Raw genomic sequence first — 21,273 nt, 5'->3', positions numbered from 1 at the left:
GTGGTACAACCTCATGAAAGAATTCAATAGGGCCCCAAGTAAATGAATCATGCTATGCATATGGGCTTATCCCACATGCGGTGGGGCACCCCCAGACTGTTCTTATCGCAGGAAGAGCTGACTTTAGAAGCACAGTGCTTCGTACATTTAATAACTTGCAAGACTGAGGGCCAATTTCCGGGACACAGTTTATATTAAAATGAAAAGTAAATCAAGAGATGAATGTGAATAGATGGGGATACAAGAAGGTAGACAGTTTCATGCCTCTTGAGACTGGTTTACCAAGCCACTGAGGCGCAAGGTGAAACATTGTTTGGACTCTTGGGTTACCGGCCCAAGTGAGTGAGGGCGTCAGTAAGGAGGGGAACAGATGTTTAACAGTTCAGAAGCGGGATGGTCTGGCTGATATTGTCGATCTCCTTGAGGATATCCTCAACGAAATCAGAAGGCACGATCTCCTGTGTCATGATCTTCTAGTGGTCGGCAGTCTTCCCGAGGAAGGTGGTCAACAACATCTGATCGTCAAATGGTGAAGCATCCTGGGGCAGTGTAAAATGGAAGACTAGGGAGCCATGGGTTGATGCTGAAATGATATCCATTTCCCAAATCAAATTTAACTGAACTGATTAGAACGTCTCTTGATGGTTTCCTCACCGTCTGGTCCTTCTTGGGTATGAAAGAGGAAGTTTCCTCAACTGCCTCCCACTCCTGGGTGCCCGGAAAGGCCCACCACTCTCTCCTTCCTGGTCAACGTTCTGTAAAAGAATGAACATCATCCCCGGTAAATACACAGGCTTTTATGTCCTTCCCCTAGCTTGCTTCTCCACCAATCTGAATGGTTCTGGTCTAGCACGTTTGCTATTGGTTGGTGCTTGTTAGCATCGCTTCCTTTAAGAGCTGGCGTCTGATTTGTTCTAGCTTCCTTCCGGCAATCTTGGGAGGCGTGTCTCTCCTCAACCAGAGTCTGTTGGCTCTTTTCCCTTGGTTGCGTGTTGTAAGGGGATGTTCTGGCCCCTGGCATGGCGGCTCAACGTCCTTGAGACTGACCCGGGGGACCGGACCTCCGTGGGCATTTGGTACGCCCGACGACTGGGTCTGCAGCACCACCAGTCAGCATCCTGCCGTGTGGGGTATTACTTGAGAGATAGACCCCAACGTGCGGGCCGTCTGTATCCCGCTCCTGTGATTAATTCCGAATTTTTTTCCATGCAGGCCTTCAACATTTCTCTTGTCCATGCAGAGGAAGACAATTCATCAGAGGGAAGGGATAGGCGGATTAATGGAACAAGGTCCTGTATGGGGTCTGTGAGGTGGAGAGGCTGGAGAATACCCCTCAGGTAAAGGGGAGGCCTTCTTGGGACCAGAGCCATAAGAAGGGGCCTGGGAAAGCTTCTCTTTCAACACCACTGCAACATGCCTGTCGCGATGGCTGGTGCGCAGCGGGTCCTGAAAAGGGCAGTTCAGCAGGCCCAGCTGAAACCTTAGACAAGCCTACAAGCGCCAATGGCTTCCTTGACAAATCCATCGAAGAAGGCCGAGGGGTTGTGTGCTTGGCCTTATGTGAAGGTTGTGTGCCTTTGTCACTGAGGTGTGTATTCCCCATTGCACTGCCGGTGCTATGCTCAGCGGGGATGGGGACGCAGGATCAGTAGACACCACAGTTATGTCTAAGGGCTCTGAATCGGAGCCGCGTTTACTTATGTACTCCTCCTCCGAGGCAACAACGCTGGTGGGAGAATGACTCTCAGCCTGAATGGCGTAGGTCACCCTCTGCTTGGAATGCCTGCCCTTAAAGGTCTCAGGCCGAAATAGCTTACAGGCCTTGCAACGTTGTGGGGAAACCTGTTAAATTTCTTGTGAGTGTCCTACCACAGGAACTTGCCGTTACACGATGGGCACATTTTAAAAGGAGTTCACTCCAGAAGAGGAGCCGGCACAAGGAAATGGCATACTCAAAGAGAATAGTCCGTAGATTAACATGTCCCCACACTCCCTACTGTAAGGCGGGGCAACCAAGGCCAAGAAACAGCCGTCGAGTTGCAGCAGACTCAGAATCAGCATTGCTGGAACAGCCATCGAGAGGGTCGCTGAACGGTTGAACAGTGGTCTAGGATGTCCGGCGATAGATGCGCCAAAAATGCAGTAAATAGCAATATAATCTCGATAGACAAGCTCTGCGTTAAGCGACGGACTAGAAAGGCAGATTAAAAAAATAGAACAATGAAGACCTTCCACGCAGGAACGATTTTGGGTACACTACATGTCAGGTAAGGACTAGTTTAACAGTCACCCCCATGTCAACGTCCATTTTTTGATCTTCGAAAAAAAGATGCAATACTCAGAGATTACCACTAGATGTCAGACTATGTTAACACAGCATGCAATTCTAAGAAGATTCACAAGCATCAAGTTACAGATGGGACAGGTAACCTTAGAAAAGAACATAAGAGGAGGGGCTTGCTTAAAATCCTGAGAGCTGAATAGAACCAGGCAACAAATGGAAGTTACGTTTGGCTGAAGGGAACCACACGCGATCTGGATCAGCAAATAGTCATTCATTTATGCTTACAGCAGGTAAGGGAAGGCAAGCTATTCTCATAGTGACCCCAAGCCAGAACAACCACTCCAACTGAACAACCTGGACCCTTCCCCAGCAAGACTCAAGATTCCAGCTGTCAATAACTTATGTACATGCAATGCATATGTGAATTAACAAGATGCATGAATACTCAAAATCATAGCCATGCATACAACCCATTAATAATCATTCCTAACAGCAGCAGATAAACGCCATAGGTTGCATCAAGAACAGTGCAGTAAAGCTAGTGTATGAGCATTCCATAGAGTTCCTAAAGGCTGGAAAATCAGAAGTGATTCTACTGAATGCCTCAACATCAACATAAGATATTATGATTATGGTCTTCGTGTACAACAAAGAAAGGATCCTGCACTGGCAATGCTTGGCTTTCACTAACCCTTCTTATGGAAGTGATAGCCACTAAGAAGGCAGTTTTATAAGTCGGGTGTTTGAGACTAGACTTCTACATAGGCTCGAAAGGGGGTCCCATGAGCTTAGCGAGTACCATATTGAGGTCTCAACCTGGTGGCGGGTTAGAAATTGGAGGGTGGAGTCTCTTTAGCGTTTCCATAAATGCTTTGATGACCGGTACTTTCCACCATGAGACCTTATTATGAGAGGTCATGTAGGCTAACAAAGCCGCTAGGTGGCCCTTTAGGGAGTTAAATACTAACCCTGCATCTAGCAAATGGAACATATACGCTAGAATGTGGGATGGAGTACATTCTATGGGGTTGATTTGTTTAGCCTGGCATCAAATTACAAATCTTCTCCATTTGTCAAAGTAACAGTGCCTAGTGTTTGGTTTTCTTGATTCTTTCAAGATATTCATGCATCTCTGGGGTAGATGGAGATGCCCGAACTCTGACGTCAGGAGCCATGTTGCCAAGTTCATAGTGTGTGGCTGTGGGTGCACTGTCAGTCCTTCGTTGGGTGAGTCGCTTGTACTGGCACAGGAGTTTGATGGGATCGCACATAGACAGTTTGCGCAGATGTGGATACTATGGTTGTCTTGCCCACATAGGAGCAACTAGGATAAGTAACATTGGTTCCTTATGTAACTTGTTCACCACCTTCCTCATGGGAGGAGTTGGGGTGTGGGGGCGGATCGGGCGAAGCGTAAGCCATTTCCCTGACCAGCTCATCCTTAGGGCGTTCCCTTTGGAGCCTGGCTGGGGGAACCTGGACGCGAAGTCTGGGCATTGACTGTTTTCGCTTGTGGCAAATAAGTCTATAGTTGGGCAACCCCAATGAGAGAAGAGGTTACCTACAACTCCTTCGTGTAGACGCCACTCGTGTTCCTCTGGTGAGGGATCTCTGCTTAACGAGTCTGCTAAAGCGTGGAGTTCCCCTGGAACATGTTGTGGTAACAGGAACATTTTCCGTCTGAGTGCCCATCTCTAGATTCTCTGTGCAAGTCTGGACAGATTTGGAGAAAGTGTACCCCCCGGTTTGTTGATATAAAACATTGCTGTAGTGCTGTTTGTTAGGATCTGCACGGACAGGTTTGTCAAATGGGGTTTGAATGCTGAAGGGCTTTGAATACTGCCAGAGGTCCAGCAGATTGATGTGGTTCTGAGCTGGAGTGTGAGACCACAGACCCTGAGCTGTGTGGTGAAGGTAGTGAACCCCACACCCTGCCAGTGAGGCGTCCGTTGTGACAACTGCCTGTATCTCTGGGTCGTAGAAAGGGTTTCCTTTCATTAAGTTTTCCCTTGTCCACCAGCGAAGATTTTGTACAAGTGTTGGCGAAAAACAACCACTAGATCCTCCCACTGACCACTTGCCTGAGACCACTGTTTCGCCAACGACTCCTGTATGGGACCCATGCGCAGGCGTGAGGAACCAGGTAAAAGCAAGATGCAATCATGCCTATTAAACTTTACTTTGTGCACCCTTACCTGGCGGCCGACCTGATAATGTGTTTTTTGCAGTAAGACATTTTTTACTCTTTCCTCTGAAGGAAAGACCAATCCTTCCTATTTGTTTAGGACAGCACCTCGGAACTGTTTTGACGTGCTTGGCACTAGGCTTGATTTTTTTTCTCATTGATGGAGAAGCCCAATTTTAAGAGGAGGTTGATTGTTCTTTGAATGTTTTGTCTGCAAATCAGAGGTGATTCCTCCGTTATGGGCCAGTCGTCCAGGTAAGGGTACACTGGGATTGCCTCCCTGCGCAGGTGCGCTGCCACCACCGCCAGTACTTTTGTGAATACCCTTGTAGCTGAGGCTATTCCAAAGGGCAGCACTTTGAATTGGTAGTGCTTGTTCACTATCTTGAAACGCAAGAATCTTCTGTGCGCTGGGAACATTGAAATATGAACATTAGGCATCTTTCATATCCAGTGTTGCCATGTAATCCCCTTTTTTAATGGAAGGATTAGCTCTTGTAGCGTAGTCATGCAGAAATGTTGTGGCTTGACATACTTGTTTGCAGGGTGCAAATCTAATACAGGGCGCATGGTTAAATCTTTCTTTGGCTCAAGGAAGTAAGTTGAATAAATACCCCCGTTAGCTGACTGGCCGGGACCACTCCTATGGCATCCTTTAATAGAAGTGCAGTTATCTCTTCTAGAAGGATCTGCTGATGTTCTTCTGAGTGGATTTTCTGTTGTGGGGGGTGGTTGTGAGGATGTTGAAGTAGTTCTATACAGTAGCCCCCGCTATTGTGGACAGCACCCATCTGCCCGAGGTGATTCCCTCCCATGTGTGGGTGAAGTTGGAAATGCAGCCTCCTACTGGAGACGCATGGGAGGGCACCTGGAGCGGAATGTCACTTGCTTTCAGCTGGAGTGCCACCTCGAACAGGGCCTCTGCCCAGACCACGACCTCTGCGTGGTCCTCTGGGATAGCTTTGGAAGGATTGGCCTCGATTGGTCCCCCAGGAGGAGCCTTGGCCCCAATTGTAGCTGGATCCTCGTTGGGAATTTTTGGCCTCAAAAACGGCGAAAATTACCCATTACCTCTCTGTCCAGTAGACTTGTAAGTGAGTTGACCTAAAGATTTTAGTGCGTCTTACTCGTCCTTTGCTGTTTTAAGTGCAACTTCAACGGCCTTACCGAAGAGCACGTTCCACTGGCATGTTTATTAGCGTGGCCCGTGTTTCCGGCCTAAAGCCTGACTGGCGCAGCCATGCATGCCTTTTAATAACGGTCCCTTCTGCAATTACTCTTCCGGCATGGTCTGCCACATCAAAATTTGATTTAAGGAGACAGGTAGATCCGGCTCTTCCATCTGCTGCCACCTAAGCTAGTTGGGATTTGTGTGGCTCTGGGGCAGATGAAAGCAGAGCAGATATTTCCTCCCACTTGTGGCAGTTATAACTAACCAAGAGGGTTGCGTTGTTAGCTATCCTGGTTTGATACGCCGCAGAGGAGGCAACCTTTCTGCCCATGGCATTGATCTTTTTGCTATCTTTATCCGGTGGAGCATCGGAGGAAGCAAGGGGTGTGACTGCTCGCTTTCTAGTTGTGGTAACAACTGAGGAGTCTAGTTTTAGTTGCCCTGTAATATATGAAGGGTATGAGGGGGCCAGCCTGACTAACTTCTCTGCGCGTGGGTTAACGGCCCTGTGTGAAATTCAGGGCTTCTAAGGAAGGGTGTATTCTGCATTGCACCGATTTTAGTAGCGGGATAAACTGGCCCACTGTCTTTCTGTCCCCAAGAATTTGTTCTGGTAAGTCTTTATCCTCCTATACCTCCTGTGTGTCAATCTGAAAGTGTTCAGCCGCCTTGGCTAATACTTCATTGAGGAGGGGTCAATTATCAACGGGGGAAATCGACAACTGGAGAGTCTTAATTAAGAGGAGAATCTATAGAGTACATCCCCATAAAAAGGTTCATCTGTATCCTACTCAATAAATTGAGGGTCAGATGCCTCCATAAAGGAGAGATCTTCTTGGTCGGATTCAGGCTCATAGATAACTATGACAGTACTTTTTAAGGGAACAGTAGAGCAAGACCTCTTAGAAGGGGGTTGAGTAGGTAAGGTAGATGCTTGAGAAACAGAAGGGGCAGAAGTGGGAGGAGTGGAGTGGAAACTCTGAAAGTAATTGGGTTTTTCCTCGTAAAAATTGGCCATAAAGGTCATTCTTCGCATTACTCTGTCAATATCTTGGGAAGACCATTCTTTGGAACTTGGGATCACCACAGATTGAGAGGAAAGTCCTAGGTCCTTATCAGTGGGAGGTACCACTTTAGGCCTAGTATCCTTAGGTTTTTCTATGGGCTTGGATGGTTCAGGCTTTTCCTTCTACAGTGTCTTCACCCTAGGAGGGCTTTTGTCCTTACGAGGCGTTTTTAGGTCTTTTTGTGATGTCACCCCCCCTCATCCCCCACCCTGCAGCCCACAGGATTGTTTTACAGACTTTTTGGGGCCCGAAACCTTATCCAATGCTGAGCATTGAATTTGGGATGTGGGTGCTGAGGTCTCGTCCGCGGACGATCGACCTTTGGAGGGAGTTTTGGTTGGAGCCCGTCGTGCGGCGATCTTGATCGAAATTGCCCATAGGACCGGGACTTGGCGGACCTTTCTCTGGGTGTCGAACATTGTAGAGTACTCAACTCATGTGTCAAGTCTCGACTAGGGCTTATGTGCTTGGTGGTGTGTGTTTTTGTAGCGCTGTCGCTGCCGGGTGTAGTCCCCACAACATGGCCCCCGGCCTGTCCTACAGGTTCGGGGCCCTGAGCTTGAGTAGCTGACACTACTCCGTTGCCCCCGCCGTCCGAAAGTACGGCGTCCATGCCATCGCTAAAGGTTCCCTCTACTTCCATGGCCTCGAGTTGCCTGGCGTAGTGGGCCAAGCGTTTCATGGAGCGACCCTTTAACGTCTTTGGCTTGAAGAGCCTGCACGCTCAACAAGACGTTTCGACGTGGTCTTTTGGAAGACACAAGTTACAAACTAAGTGTTTATCTAACCACGGAAACGTTCGGTTACACTTGAGCAAAATTTCAACACACACACACACACTCCATATGTAGCCTTGGGCAGCCACGAAAACTGATGGGTTTCAAATCAGAAACAGGTTCTAACATTAATAGTGGTTAGTCCTTTCTCAAGTGGAGTATACCAGAAAGGGTAGGGCTGTTTAAAGGGTGAAGTCCCAAGTATTAGAATAACTAGACTCCCTTTACAATTGTTCAATTGGATCGAACATGGATCCAGGACCACGATCTGTAGACTGGAGTGGGGCAGACATAGGAATAGAAGTGCTGAGGCATGGGTGGAGTGGGGGAGGAGGGTCAGATGTTGATCATGAGCCCAGGCTCCTGCATGTCGAGTGACCTCGCACTGCCTCTGGGATCCCCAGCACCTAAGGGTCTATATAGCTGCAACCCTACCTCTGGCACTTCTCCCCTTCCCTATTCCCCGCATTTGTGCGATCTGAATGACGAGGCCTAGTAAGATCTTTTTTTGTCCTCCCTGGTTTCCCCTTCCTGGTCTTGTGTACAGGCGCCTTATAATTAACACATTTTATCATGATATCATAACACATCTCATGCGTTTCTTTTGATTTTGTATTGTTTTAATTTGGTGCCATTAGTTGGTGGAAATTATTATGCTTCTCTGAGCCAACCATGTGACAAAATGGTGTGACTGAAGGCACTGACATTTCAGTGAAATGCAACAATAAACTATTTTAGAAATAACCAATGACCTGGGCTGTACCAAACCTCATGATGGTGGGTGGGCATAGCCCCTGGAAATACCAGATATGGGGTGGAACATCTGCTTTGTGGCGTTGTAAAGAAATGATAAAAGTGTTGGTCCTGAGTTGTAACATCTAATTGAATTTTAACAGAGAATCATGCAACCCTCATTGTCGAAATACCCACACCATCCATTACAATGGCCAGTATGCAGAACAAGGAGAATAAATAAGGCAACATCGCGAGCCGAGCGAGGTAGGCTAGTGTTGGTTTTTAGGGTTGGAAATGGTTGTACATGGTGGATACATTTAGGTCTCAGAGCTGTGAGCCATTAAGCTCAAGTCGCATATTAAAAGCAAGTCTAGCCTTCTAGCAGTTTAATTCACGCTTTGATTTCAGAATATGGAGAAGGAACAGTCTGAAAGCTGCCACCGAAATTTTTGGTTCAGTGAAAAATCATTGCAGCAGTTTCTCAACCTGTACAGATGCAGTTACTAGCAATACAAGTTTGTGGCGGATGGACAGTGTGAAAAGTCCATCAACCAAGTAATCACAACAATCATTCTGGAAAACCTACATAATAATATTGGCTGCTATTACCATAAAAAGACCAGATTAAAGTTTCTAGAAATCGACATAGAAGATTTAAACTTACAAGTTGTAACAATGAGGCAATTCTGTAAAGCAGAGATTCAATTTTGATACGGTCAATTTCGGCCTGACAAGCCTCTGTGGAATTACTGGAGGCATATTGGCTGAGGGAAAGGAGTGTTTCCGTGCAATGCTTCAGTGCCACTTCATAATCTTGCTGTCTGAATGACTCACATGCTTGTTCACATAAATTCTCTGGTCTTCTGTCTGCCATGACTTAGGGACAGAAATCCTAAAAATCAATAGAAAAAGAAGTGGTTATCGCCAAGAATGTCTAGCAATGGCTATGTGGCATTAACAATATTTTGCTTTTAACTACTTGAAATCATTTTAAAAATGATTATGCTTTAACAAAATAAAATGAACACGCTACTGAAATTCTCAGGTACCCAATGTCGGGAAGTTCCTCTGCACATTTTGTACATCCAAGTGCGTTTCCAGTACATAGACATATTAAGAAAATGTCTTGTTTGTTGTAAAATACTGCTCACAGGCAAAGGAGTAAACCAAGAACTGGTCTATTTTACTGTTTAAAATGAGGCAAATATTCCTTACCAAAAAAACAGAATAAAAATACAATCTATAACACAAATACAAAAAGAGCCCCATATTGCATGCACTGCTGTGCGGATGTGTTCTGAGCGGCAGCCTCAAAGTACTTGCCACATAGAGGAAAGATACAGTTGTGCTATATGATTTGAAGAAGGCACATAAGATGTTAAAAAAACCTACACAATTATGGAAACTACAGTTCACAAGTAAACCATGTATTGCCGAATGAAACACCAGTTTTTAATTTTTTATTATGCTTAACTATTTAACATAGTTAAGAAAATCATACAATTAAGAAAATTATGATACACTTGGATAAAAGGTTGCACACAAGTCAATACAGACCAATAAAATAACATTTTATGACTGCAACCTCGTCCAGTAGATCATACCGAATATGTTAATATATTCACTTACATTACACCTCATTAATAGAGCATATGTTGTGTCTAAATCTGATCATTAACATAGCTAAATCGTATTTAAAACAGTTCAAAGTAATTTAAATTTTGTCATCATCTTAGCAAAAACCTATGACACAATAGATTACATAGCATTCGTTTCCAGACATCATACTGTGGCAGATGTTATCCAGGTCTTCTTAGGTTATTAAGGACAGAGATGTTATGGGAATTTATATAGCGCAAACCATCACCAACTGGAGCATTATGGCGCTATAACAAAGCGAGAGAAGCAGCAATGTGAGAAAAAAAAGAAATTAGGCAGAAAACAGAAGCGTATTAACAGCACGCCGGAATGAAAGATTGTTACAGATTGAACGGATGGTGGGAGGCAAACTGTTCTACAGCAAAGCAGCGGCTATAGAAAAAGACATCCCCACAGACATGAGTGCTTAATACATGGCACAGTAATACAGCAGGCTGTAGCAGAGCGCAAAGCGCAGGAGGGACTATACTGCTTGAACTTTTGTAGGTATTCCAGCCTGCATTGTAAAAGGCCTGATGGACCAGGCACATTGCCTTAAACTTGACCCGCTTGGCCACTGGAAGCCAATACAAAGCGCGAAGAATGGCCGACACAAAGGAGAGCCGAGAGGCCCCAACAGCGACAAGTTTTGCACAATTTGTAGGTGCTGAAAAAGATGCGCTGGTTGCCCAAGATAAAGAGCATTGCAATAATCGATAGAGCCAGAGACCAAAGACAAGACAGCCAAAGGACGAAGGTTCTGCAGAAGATATTGGAGAACCTTACGCAGGATGCAAAGTTTGAACTGGACAGACATACATACTGCACTAACCTGGTCACCCATCAAAGATGCCGATAGCTTGACACAGAGATCTTTAACCGTGGCATAGTGAGGTGGCAGAGGGCCAAGCTCATCCGGCCAGAATGCTGCGGACCAAGGAGAAGAATCAGGTGGAGTACCAACCACCAGGACCTCGGTCTTCTCAACATTAAGACAGAGCCAGTTACTATCCATCCACGCAAGGATGGCCTAAAGACAAGCAAGACAACACTCAGCGTGTAAGAGTAACACCGAAAACCAAATGAGTGGATAAGTTTAACTAGAGGGAGATTTTTTTTTTTTTTGAGGGGGGGAAAAGCAGACACCTGTGGAACGCCACACATGACGGACAGAGGAGCCGAGGTGAAAGGAGGAAGAGAAAGATTGAGAGCGTTAAGAAGGAAGAGACGATGCACTGAGATATTGAGTTCAAAGACCAGTAGTTCATGGGAATTTTAGAACTGCCTGTGTCAGGTTTTCGATACTCCATATATTACAAAGTCGTCAAATCCTATTGGTTCAAGATAAGTTTTGCAGAGCAAGTGAAGTGGTGCTTTAATTTTAAGTAACACCTTTGCAGACGGGAGCCTCTGACAGGACATGCTGGAGGGGCAGAGCCACCGTTCGCATGGAGCGGAAAGGCTTGTGTCGTGAACAGAAAGAAGCCAAGGAGGAGACTGGGACAGTAAGGCGACCGTCTCAACTGGTGGCACAACCACACGGACGCTGTGGTGGGCCTGTTAACTGACAAGACCAGACTAGGGAGGGTCTTGCTGAGTGGGCTCATCTATCTAGTCTCAAAGGGGGTGGCTCCACTTTGGGGAGAAGGGACAATTAGTCCAGATTCGTCACAGTAATTTCTGCAAGTTTGAAGAATGGGTCCCCTCGTCAGTAGGGCTGTGATTTATACTATATATATTTATTTTTTTGGAAGAAAAGGGGTGAGGGGTGCACTCTTGTTCCCAGCATGGTGTACCAGCCACAGTCCAGTTGATCTTCTCTTCCAAGCGCTTTCATGTCTCTTGCAATCTTCAGGGAGGCAGTCTATTCAGGTGTTGCTGGTTAATAACAATTGTGGCCTCAGGGAATTCTGGTTGCTGTAGTAAGTAAATGCAGGTAGTCAGCCGAAAAACTTAAATTTGCCAGTTATGGTACGCTAAGCAACCATAACTCGCACCACCACTGTGCACTGCTAAGACTAATACCCAGGACAAAGATGACATCACAAATGTCATTGATGACATCACATATCTGGCCCACTTGTTTTTGATCACTGACCTATCTAGGCCAGGTGGTTTTGTGCACCGACAGTCAGAATATTAAAATTCAAAAGGTGCTGTAGATCTAGACGTTAACCTGGTCATATGTTCTTAAAGTACTTTCCTTGGGGTTTGGTCTCAGCTCATGGTGCATGTACATGGGGAAATAGGCAGGCCTCAAACACACAATTTATTTGTATATATGAAAATAAACTTTAATGCTATTAACATTTTGATGATGATGTGGTTTCTTTCTTCCTTCCTTACTTTAGTTTCCCTGTATGTGCCTCCGTTTTAAATGCATTGTGGGTCTTCATATGTATTGTTTGTACTAGCACAAGTGTGTATTAAGTCTTTAATTGTTGGCTAGTTATTACATGTTTAACATTACACAATCACCACTGACATCTTGTTTCCAACATTATAAACAACCCCTTGTAGGGACTTTATCAAAATAAAATTTCACATGTGATGTCATCAGTGATATCATCAATGACATTTTTGATGTCATCAGTGTCAGTCTTAGAAGCGCAGTGGTGGCACAAATTATAGTTGCTTAGCTTACCCTAACTGGCAAATTTCTGAGGTTTTTCGATTTAACCTGTAACCATAACATCCCTTTAACAAAGTTTTTTCCAGAGAATTTCATTGGTTTTTACCAGTGCATGCTATTTTCCAACAACTTACTAATATCATACTTGCCCCAATACAGCCAATTTTTTTGTCCAAATTACAAAGTTGTAACACATACTTTTTCCACTGTTTTTGCTTCCGACAACGTCCACGAACGTCTGATGTCATTGCAGACCTTCCGGACAGTGCCACATCACCATGCGCTCGTGCGCGGCAGGACGACGCGTCCATGAACACGTTTGCACTTCGCATTCGCGTCCTTGCTTCGAGGATAGTTCGGAACTGCATTTTCTACTGATCTAGGAACTTTCAAGGTCAAAATGTACCCTTGCACAGCTCCTACACCTATTCTTACTCATTATCCATTAACAATCTAGTACAAAGCACATACTTTGAGGAATAGTAGCACAACTGCTATTTATCTTAAATATTTCATCAGCTATTTCATCTCTCCTCCCCAAGACCTTCCACCACCACCAGCTGGAGGATCCACACAACATCAAAAAGCGCAATATTTCCAAAGACAATGAAGAGGACCAAGCAGATGAGGTAGAGGAAGTGCCTACCTCTAGCACCCAGAGAGAATCATTGGTGGCAGTTCTTGACCACTGTTGGGAATGTACCAAAGGCTAAAACTACAAAAGAGAAATGCACTGAATGCAACTTTGTACTCAGTCGTGGACTACCTGGACATTACTCCTACGGGACCACCTCAATGCGCCACCACACGAAATCCAACTACCGCAATGCTCTCAGAAAGATTGTTCCTTTCTTAGTATGTAGTAGGCTGTCTTCCTCCACATCATCTTCCTCAACCAATACTGTAACCACATAGCTGGTGGGATTTTGTGTCCCTCAGAAGTAGGCTACCTTGCAAGCAATAAAAGAGGCTGTTGATCCATAGCTTTGGAAGACAACAGTCCTCTGTATATAATGCAACAAACCACTCTGCAGGAGGAAGCAATTTCGAAGTGCTTTTGACGGTGTAATCAAGGAGCATGAGAAACACTGCCCACTACCTTTGAAGTAACATACCCACAACATCTTCCCTAGTCCACCTGCCCCTCCATATTAGTGCTTGGTGTCTCTTCACTCATTTCAAAATAACAAAAGAAAGGTTCCTTTAGGAACCACCTTTCAAAGTTAAAAAAATAGAACTAAAATAAAATCTTATAGACTCCATCTACTTTACGTTTCTCAGAAAAGTACATAGACTCAATACGTTTTTCCAACATTTGCATTAGCATTTTGTGTTGGGCTAATGGGAATAATGTGGCGTTCATCCCCCCGTTACAGGAACTGGAATGGGGGAAAACGGCCGGCAGCCCAAGTTATCGACCCAAGCGAAGCGTGTCTGCATGCTCCCCGATGCCTGCAGGCTTCAGCGCGTTATAAATAACGAACGAGGGCTCCAGACCATTATCCTCCATTGCAGCCGCTGCAATGAGGGATAAAGGCCATAAGCACCCCTGTTCCCAAAGCGAGAACCCGGGGTGATAAAAAAAATAGACGTTTTCTTCCTACACCGGGACGCCAAAGGAAAGTCCTTTCCCAAGATGGCCACCATAGAAAGGGAAAGCGGGGCTCCGTACAGAGCCCCTCTTCCCTTTCCATGGCAGCCTGTAGAAGGCCGAAGACAGAACCTTATGACCATATTACAACGTGCACATTCATTTTTCCCTTTCAAACCTATCCCACTTTCTAATAACTTCAACACATTGCCAAACCCCGGGTGGACATTACCGCTTTAGCCCCATTTTTCATCCCTCGCGGTCATGGCCAGTAGCCAGACTGCCCATGGCCACAGGCTATAACTTCAGTCACCAAAGGTATATCACTATTTTTTTGTACCTACATTATGACAGGCACATTTGCAAATGCATGCTTTAAGGTCCTTGCCAATGCTCCTTATATGAGTTTGCTTGAAATCCACCCACGTTTTATTTTTTCTAAGTGTCAAAATGTATGTACATACAATAGTCATAACAGCCTCCATTAGACAACATCCATTAAGTCTTTACACAAACATTGAAGGTTGGGTCTATAATCTTTCTGAAAACTTTTGTCCACATTCGTCAAACGGCAACAAAGTTAAAAGCCATCTAAAAATGTTGAGACCCCCCCTCCAATTTATCCCCCTATTGAGAAAATACCAAACTTTACAAAAACTTGTATATCTAGATTTTAAATCTTTTTGCAAACTTTTCCGCACATTCGTCAAATGGCACCACATTTATAAGCCTTTACAATATTATGGGGACCCCCCCTCTAAATTTGATCGCTATTGACAACACAGCTCCACACTTTCCAAAACCATTCAGAATCCAGTCTAGAATAAAATTCCCAAATTTCATGCAGCTTCATTGAGCGGCGCCAATAAGCCATCCAAGAACTGCTTTACACCAACCCTGTAATGCAGAAATCGGCACAGATGTCCCCGAACAGCCGGACTGTTTGCAGACTTTTGGGGTGAAAAACACTTTGTCTTCTTAAAGCCATATCCCATCCCATCCTCATCACCCCTCACCTCCACAGATATTGTTTGGTAAGTTTGACAAGTGCAATGCTGTGTTTTTTTGTTTCTACCATGGTGTCTGCAGACACTGGCGGATGTCCGTGAATCCAACATGGCGGGCATTTCCAAAAATCTGACGCACTTCACGCTTTTCACCATCCAATCAGTGGGTGCATCCGATGTCTGCAGACATCACAGCACCCAGCAGGCCAATCGAATGCCTGTCCGCGTACTCATTAACAGGGAAATGGATCCGCAGAGATATCACTTTTTTTTTGGACCTACTTTTTGGTCGTTTTAAAAAGGAAAAAAAATTCAAAAGCACGCTTTCAGGACTAAGCCACCGCTCCTGCTGCTAATTTTGTGAAAATTCGTCCACCGGTTTGGGCTGTAGGCGTGAGCAAATCTTTTTTCTAATAGGCCCATATACTTTTTTTGCAAAATTTGTTAAGGATTCGTCAAGGGGGAGTGAAGTTATAAGCCGCCCAAAAAGTGCTCTTCCTAGGAGTTTAGCAACTTAACCATACCTACCACGCCCGCTACCGCAGGCAGTGTAACAAATAAATATATATACACATATACATATACATATATATATATATATATATATATATATTCAGAGCAACTATTTTTGTTTGTTATAGATCATTGACTATCATTAGGTTTATGGCCTTCGATTATACGCAAATTTATGGAAGCTTTTTTCATGGTCTTGCTCAACCCTAAAGTATTTGTTTTCAGAGAGTATGGGGCATTACTTACCAGTACCAGGTCGATTTTCACAATCAAAAGATTACATTGTTAAGCCCTTGATTTGTATTCTTCCTTTTATAGTTTGGGCTATTAAGTGCAAGTTTAGCACCACTTATAAGCCAAACAATTGCAGGCAGACATGGCAATTGTGAGGAGGGATAACGCTTGTAGGTGTTGTTTGGTTATTTACCCACACATTGACTGCCCAAGGCCATGCTAATCCTTATGGCCATTCCCACCCAGTGCCTCCCTGTGCCCGCCCATACCACCTCCTCATGGGAACTCTTTGAACTCACTTTAATGAAGCCTTCGCATCAAACTTTACACTCAAAGTGCCTGCCAGTGTTTTTTTGATAGCAGTCTTATGAGAGTTAATGACTTAAACATGCTACTGGTCTAATAAAAATATCTTAATCAGGTCTGGCTTCAGCCACTCCAAGTACTATGCGCGTCCTTCACTTAAGTGTCCTGGCAAAGCCAGCAGTTTTGGCTTGTGTATAAGTATTAGGCATTTACCAGGCACTGCAGTTAAATGCCTATGTAACCACACCAGTGTGCATGTGCTACCATCAATAGCCAGTCAATACCACTATGGCACTGTTTGGCAAGTGCCTGTCCCATGCCTAAATACAAGCCCAAACTGTTGCCATTGCCAACATTTGTTTGGTCTTATTATAGGGATGAACAGGCAATGGTGGCTTAGGTCTATTCTTATTTTTGCCAGTACTAGAAATGGGTGTAGTGGATCAATCAATAATAGCTGGGAGTGGTTTCTTCTTACCAAGTTTGTCCTCTTCATTTGTCAACCTGGTTGAAGCATTAGTTTCAATCCCACTTAGATTACAATTGGTTTTGTTTAATGCAACTTCTTCCTGAGAAGTATAGCTAAGTCAATGGTCTCAGCAGGAAAGTGTTCTGATCACTAGTTCAATGGTAGATCAATGATTTGTAATAGGTATTTAGTTTGCAATGCGGATTCAGTATAGAGTCCCATAATTTTACCAAAGTGGTTAGCACGTAATCAAGTGTTTGCAGCTGTGGGTGCGAAAGTCTAAACAACCAAGTATGATTAACCAGAGAACATCCTCACATCTACTCCGCATGGGTTCTATTCTCAGGTGGCCAGGGATGGTCCATCGCTTTTGGATCCAGACCATGGGGGTGAAGAAGCAAGGAAGGATCGATCACCTGGGTGGAGGGTCCATCCTCGGCAGAGACGAGGTATTCCCCTTTCTATTCCATTATGAACACGAAATCCCAGGCGTGCTTATGGGATGTGGTTACTCCTTTTTCTCTGACCAGGGTGACATCAGGAAATATTATAAATCCAGAAGCCATAGAAGGAGCGTAAAAGAGAGGAGTGTTAAAAAGGAGATATGGTATCCTCTTTCCCTTATGAAGATCAGTCTAACCCTCCCACAGCCTTTATGGGCTATTATGACACCTTTCATCACGATTTAACACTATGCTATTGGCACGAGGAAGAAGCAACTAAGAGCGATGAACACTGGTAGGTCATTTCACCACTCTAGTACTGATATGAAGTCGAGGCCTGCAGAGTATTGTAATAGATCAGGCATGTCCCTTTATGATAGGATATGGCATTTATAACGCGCCTAGGCACAAGTGCTTCAAGGCGCGACGAGGCAAGGGAGGGGAACAGAGGGAGGACAGACAACGATCCTACTAGTCCAGCTGTCATTCAGTTCGCACAAGTGCGTGGGTAGGGGCAGGGACAGTGCAGTACAAGATGATAACAATATGTAACGGCCAGCATGTGGCAAGTGCATGGGTAAGTGCGGACAACAGGTGCCTGGGGCTGGTAGGGGGACTGTAGGGATACAGAAACAGTCCGTGAGTGCAGGGTTTGCCAGGTGGGCAGTGCAGGTGTGAGACGCTGGCAGGGGAGGGACCTGGACCCGAGATCAGAGGGTGTCCAGGTAGCCAGTGTGGTTCAGGTTTCAGCCAGGAGGTCAGCAGAGGTGTGGAGGAGAGAAAGCAGAAGCAAAGAGAAAGGTTTTGAGGTGCTTCCAGAACCAGAGATGGTTCTCCTCAAGTTTAAGGGAGGCTGTTCCAGAGGGAGGCACCAGCCGAATAAAGATCTACTATAGCCAGGCAATTGGACCAAATTACCAACACCTGAGGACATTTAATAATCCTCTTGAGTATAATAGCGCACAGACCGTTAAAGGAGGAGATTAAACCTGCTGGGGGGGGGGCAAAAGGGGGAGCAGGAACTGTGCCGAGCTGTGTGAAAGGAACTAGCGTGCAACCTGGAGGCTGTGACACTTGGCGAGGCACAGCGGAGACAGGGAGCAGACGGTGGGCGAGAGCAGAAGGAGCCCTGCGTGGGCCAGACGCAAAGCACCCGCTTCGAAGGATCAAGCCGCTCACCTGCCCAGAGAACGCTACTCCGCCCACAGAGAGAAGGCTAGCAAGTGTACGGAGAGCCGTATAACAGGTGGGAGAGGCCGCTGGATTGCCACGGAGCATAAACAGCAGAAGCTGCATTAAGAAAAGGTTTGCGTACTGAAAACGGAACACTGAAAAGACCGGTGAGCCTGCCAGACCAGTGGGGAAAACTAGTGGTCTAGGCGGGGCAGAGCTCTATGCTAAATCTAATACATGATGGGAACATATAGAAAGACTGTTGATAAGTCTTGAGAAACCCGAAACCGAATGCAGCATCAATGCAAGAGAAAACCCTGAGTTACATAAGGGAGAATACTTATTGTGAATATCCAAGTGAGTGAGTAACGTATGCAAGTTCCAAATACACCCTTTTGAATACCGAATGAACTAAAAGCATTATGGCATACGGTACATAATTAAAGCAACACAAAAGTATGATTGAATAAGTATCTTAATGCTGCAGAGATAAAGCAAACAGAGAATGTTTTGAATGGGACAAAAGCAAGGTGGTGCAGGTTGCAAATACCACAAAGCAAGTGGTGCGTCTTAACCTGCCCCTTTACACCCGTGGCTTGTTGCCGGTCCGGTCTGCAGGCGATCTACAGCTGGAAGGGCAGCAATTGGCTCTGCTTGAATGGGGAAGAAGACAGAGGTCCATGTGGTTGGGGCTGCGTCTAATACCTCCCCTTGGTTCTTGGAGTTGTGCAAGCTTGTTAGGTGCTAGGTCATACCTGACAAGATTGCACAGAGTCAGAGTATTCGGACTAAGGATCCCCGTATCAATGAACCCTGAGGGTCCGACAATACCAAAAAATCGAAAGAGGCATCCACCGAACAATATTCCTATTATTTTTAGAACATTTCTGCACCTGCTTGACGGAGAAAACCTATTAAAGATTTCAGTCTTTTTCATCTAGAGAGCAGCAGACACATGGCCTACACAGTGGCCCAATATGTGTTTTTTAGCACGACACAGTGCCCTCACATGCGCTTGAAAGCCAAGCCAGAGACATGTGCTCATCCAAATCTATTCTGAAGATGCAAGTCAGTCCGATCCAGTAGAAAATGTTCTCAAAGGATCAGATGTATCCAACAACTTGACTGTCGAAGCCTCATATTCAACCAACAACACGCTGCTGAAGCACTTAGCTCAGCACCTGAAAAATGGGACATATATGGAGAGCTTTAATTTATTTAATGTATTGTTCATGTGTAATGCGCCTATACACAAGTGTTTCAAGGCGCAACCATGAAAGGAGGGGAGACAAGGGAAATACAGATAGACGGTCTTCAAAGCATGGTACATTCAGAACGTGCCAGACAGGTGTGGGAGAGGGGGACAAGTGCAGGGGTGGGTTTTTGAGGGGGGGGGGGGGACAAGTGAGCCTAGTCAGTCAGAAGCTGTGTGTAAATGCTGAGAAATGCCACTCTCATTGGTCACTGATCAAGTGCAGTAACAGTGAGGCAAGTGCAAGGGCCGGAGGCAAGTGCGAGAGGACTGGCGAGGCTGCCCGGGACCTGTGCGACTCTGAGGTACACTAGGCGGCCAGTCAGCAAGCTGTGCAGAAGAGGAGAGTGAGAGGGATAGAGCAGAGGGAGAGGTTAGCAGTGTAGAGGGAGAGAGACGGGAGAGAGAAGGAAGAGGAGAAGATGAATGATTCGACTCAAGACGGAGATCGGCAGGGAGGCTATTCCAAAGGGAGGCCCCTGCAGAGGATAAAGATCTCCCTCCTAATCTCTGCTTGGAGAACCGGCTCACTCGCAGAAGGTTGGAGGTAGATGAGTGGCAGGCTCGGGAAGGACAGTATTTAGGTAGGCATTGTTGCAGATAGGTAGGTTGCTGGCCGCAGAAAGCCTTGTGGACAATGCAGAGGGCCTTGAACTTGATCCTTGCAGCCACAGGGAGGCCAGTGGAGGGATTTCAGCACCCGAGAGATGCAGTACCTGGGCTTGAGGCCAAGGATATGCCTTGCGGTTCTGTTCTGGATGAGTTGCAGAGGGTGCAGAGCAGAAGCAGGGAGGTTGAGAAAGAGGATGTTGCAGTAGTCCAGCCTTGAGATAACCAGGGCTCTGGAGACAGTGAGCCGCTGGGGGAAGGTGAGAAAAGGAAGAGTATCTATGAGGTGTAGCTGGTAGTTGGACTTTTTAGAGATGTCCAAAATAGCAGAGAAGGAGAGAGTGGAGTCGAAGATGACCCCAAGGTTTTTTGCTTCGCAGGTGGGTGAGGGCAAGGGCCAAGGGAAGCCAGCCAGAGTGAGAGTGGGGAAAGCAGGAGTCCCAAAGCAAACTAGCTCAGTCTTACTGGCGTTGAGGCAGAGGTCATTTGCAGCACACCATGACTGAATTGCGGAGAGCCAGTCAGATAGAAGTGAGGAAGAGGGGGTGGCTGAGGGTAGCCTAAAGGAGAGTAGCGTGTCATCCGCATAACACTGGAAGTTCGAGATTAAGAAGGCAATCACACTTGCCAGCGCAGCCATGTACACATTGAAGAACCAGGGGGATGGGTTAGAACCCGGGGGAATGCCACAGGTTGAAGGAGTGAAGAGAGAAAGGAGCAGAGTTCCACCTGGGATGAACAGTTGGAAAGGAAGGAGGTTAACCATGCCAGAGCCTGACCTGTGATTTCCAGGGTGTCCTGGAGACGTGTGATCATGATGTTATGGTTTACCGTGTCAAAGGCAGAGGAGAGGTCAAGAAGAATGAGGACAGAGGGAGTGTTAATGTCAGGATTTGAGAGCAAGTTTTCACAGGTGTTCAGAAGAGCAGTTTGTGCCTCTGGATGCTCTAAAGCCAGACTAATGGTCGTGGAAGCAGCCAGCAGATTCAGTGTGGAGGGTAAGCTGAGAGATAGCCAACTTCTCCATGAGTTTGCCCAGGAATGGCGGCAGTAGTTTATCCAGGAACGGAGGCAGCAGTTTGCCCAGAGATAGGGCAGTAGTTTGCCAGAATGGAGGGGTTGGAAGAGGGTTTCTTGAGCAGAGGGTACACAAGGGAGTTCTTGAGTGAAGTTGGGAAAACTCCAGTG

The 21,273-nt window shown here is 45.8% G+C and overlaps 1 protein-coding gene across 9 annotated transcripts in view; it reads right to left on the bottom strand.

Moving 5' to 3' along the window:
• Positions 1–21,273, bottom strand: part of HELZ (helicase with zinc finger) — a 2,743,493-nt gene that overhangs the window by 2,631,165 nt on the left and 91,055 nt on the right. For all 9 annotated transcript variants that reach the window (XM_069655034.1, XM_069655036.1, XM_069655035.1 and 6 more), the window contains exon 2: positions 8,883–9,110. In XM_069655034.1, the coding sequence (XP_069511135.1) occupies positions 8,883–9,092 (210 nt within the window). In that variant the 5' untranslated portion in view covers positions 9,093–9,110. The remainder of the gene's footprint in view (positions 1–8,882; positions 9,111–21,273) is intronic.

This window comes from Ambystoma mexicanum, chromosome 3q (assembly GCF_040938575.1).
Source record: "Ambystoma mexicanum isolate Mex_15411 chromosome 3q, UKY_AmexF1_1, whole genome shotgun sequence".
In the NCBI taxonomy this organism is placed as follows: domain Eukaryota; kingdom Metazoa; phylum Chordata; class Amphibia; order Caudata; family Ambystomatidae; genus Ambystoma; species Ambystoma mexicanum.
The sequence above is the reverse complement of the archived record's forward strand: the minus strand, read 5'-3'. Positions and strand labels throughout refer to the sequence as shown.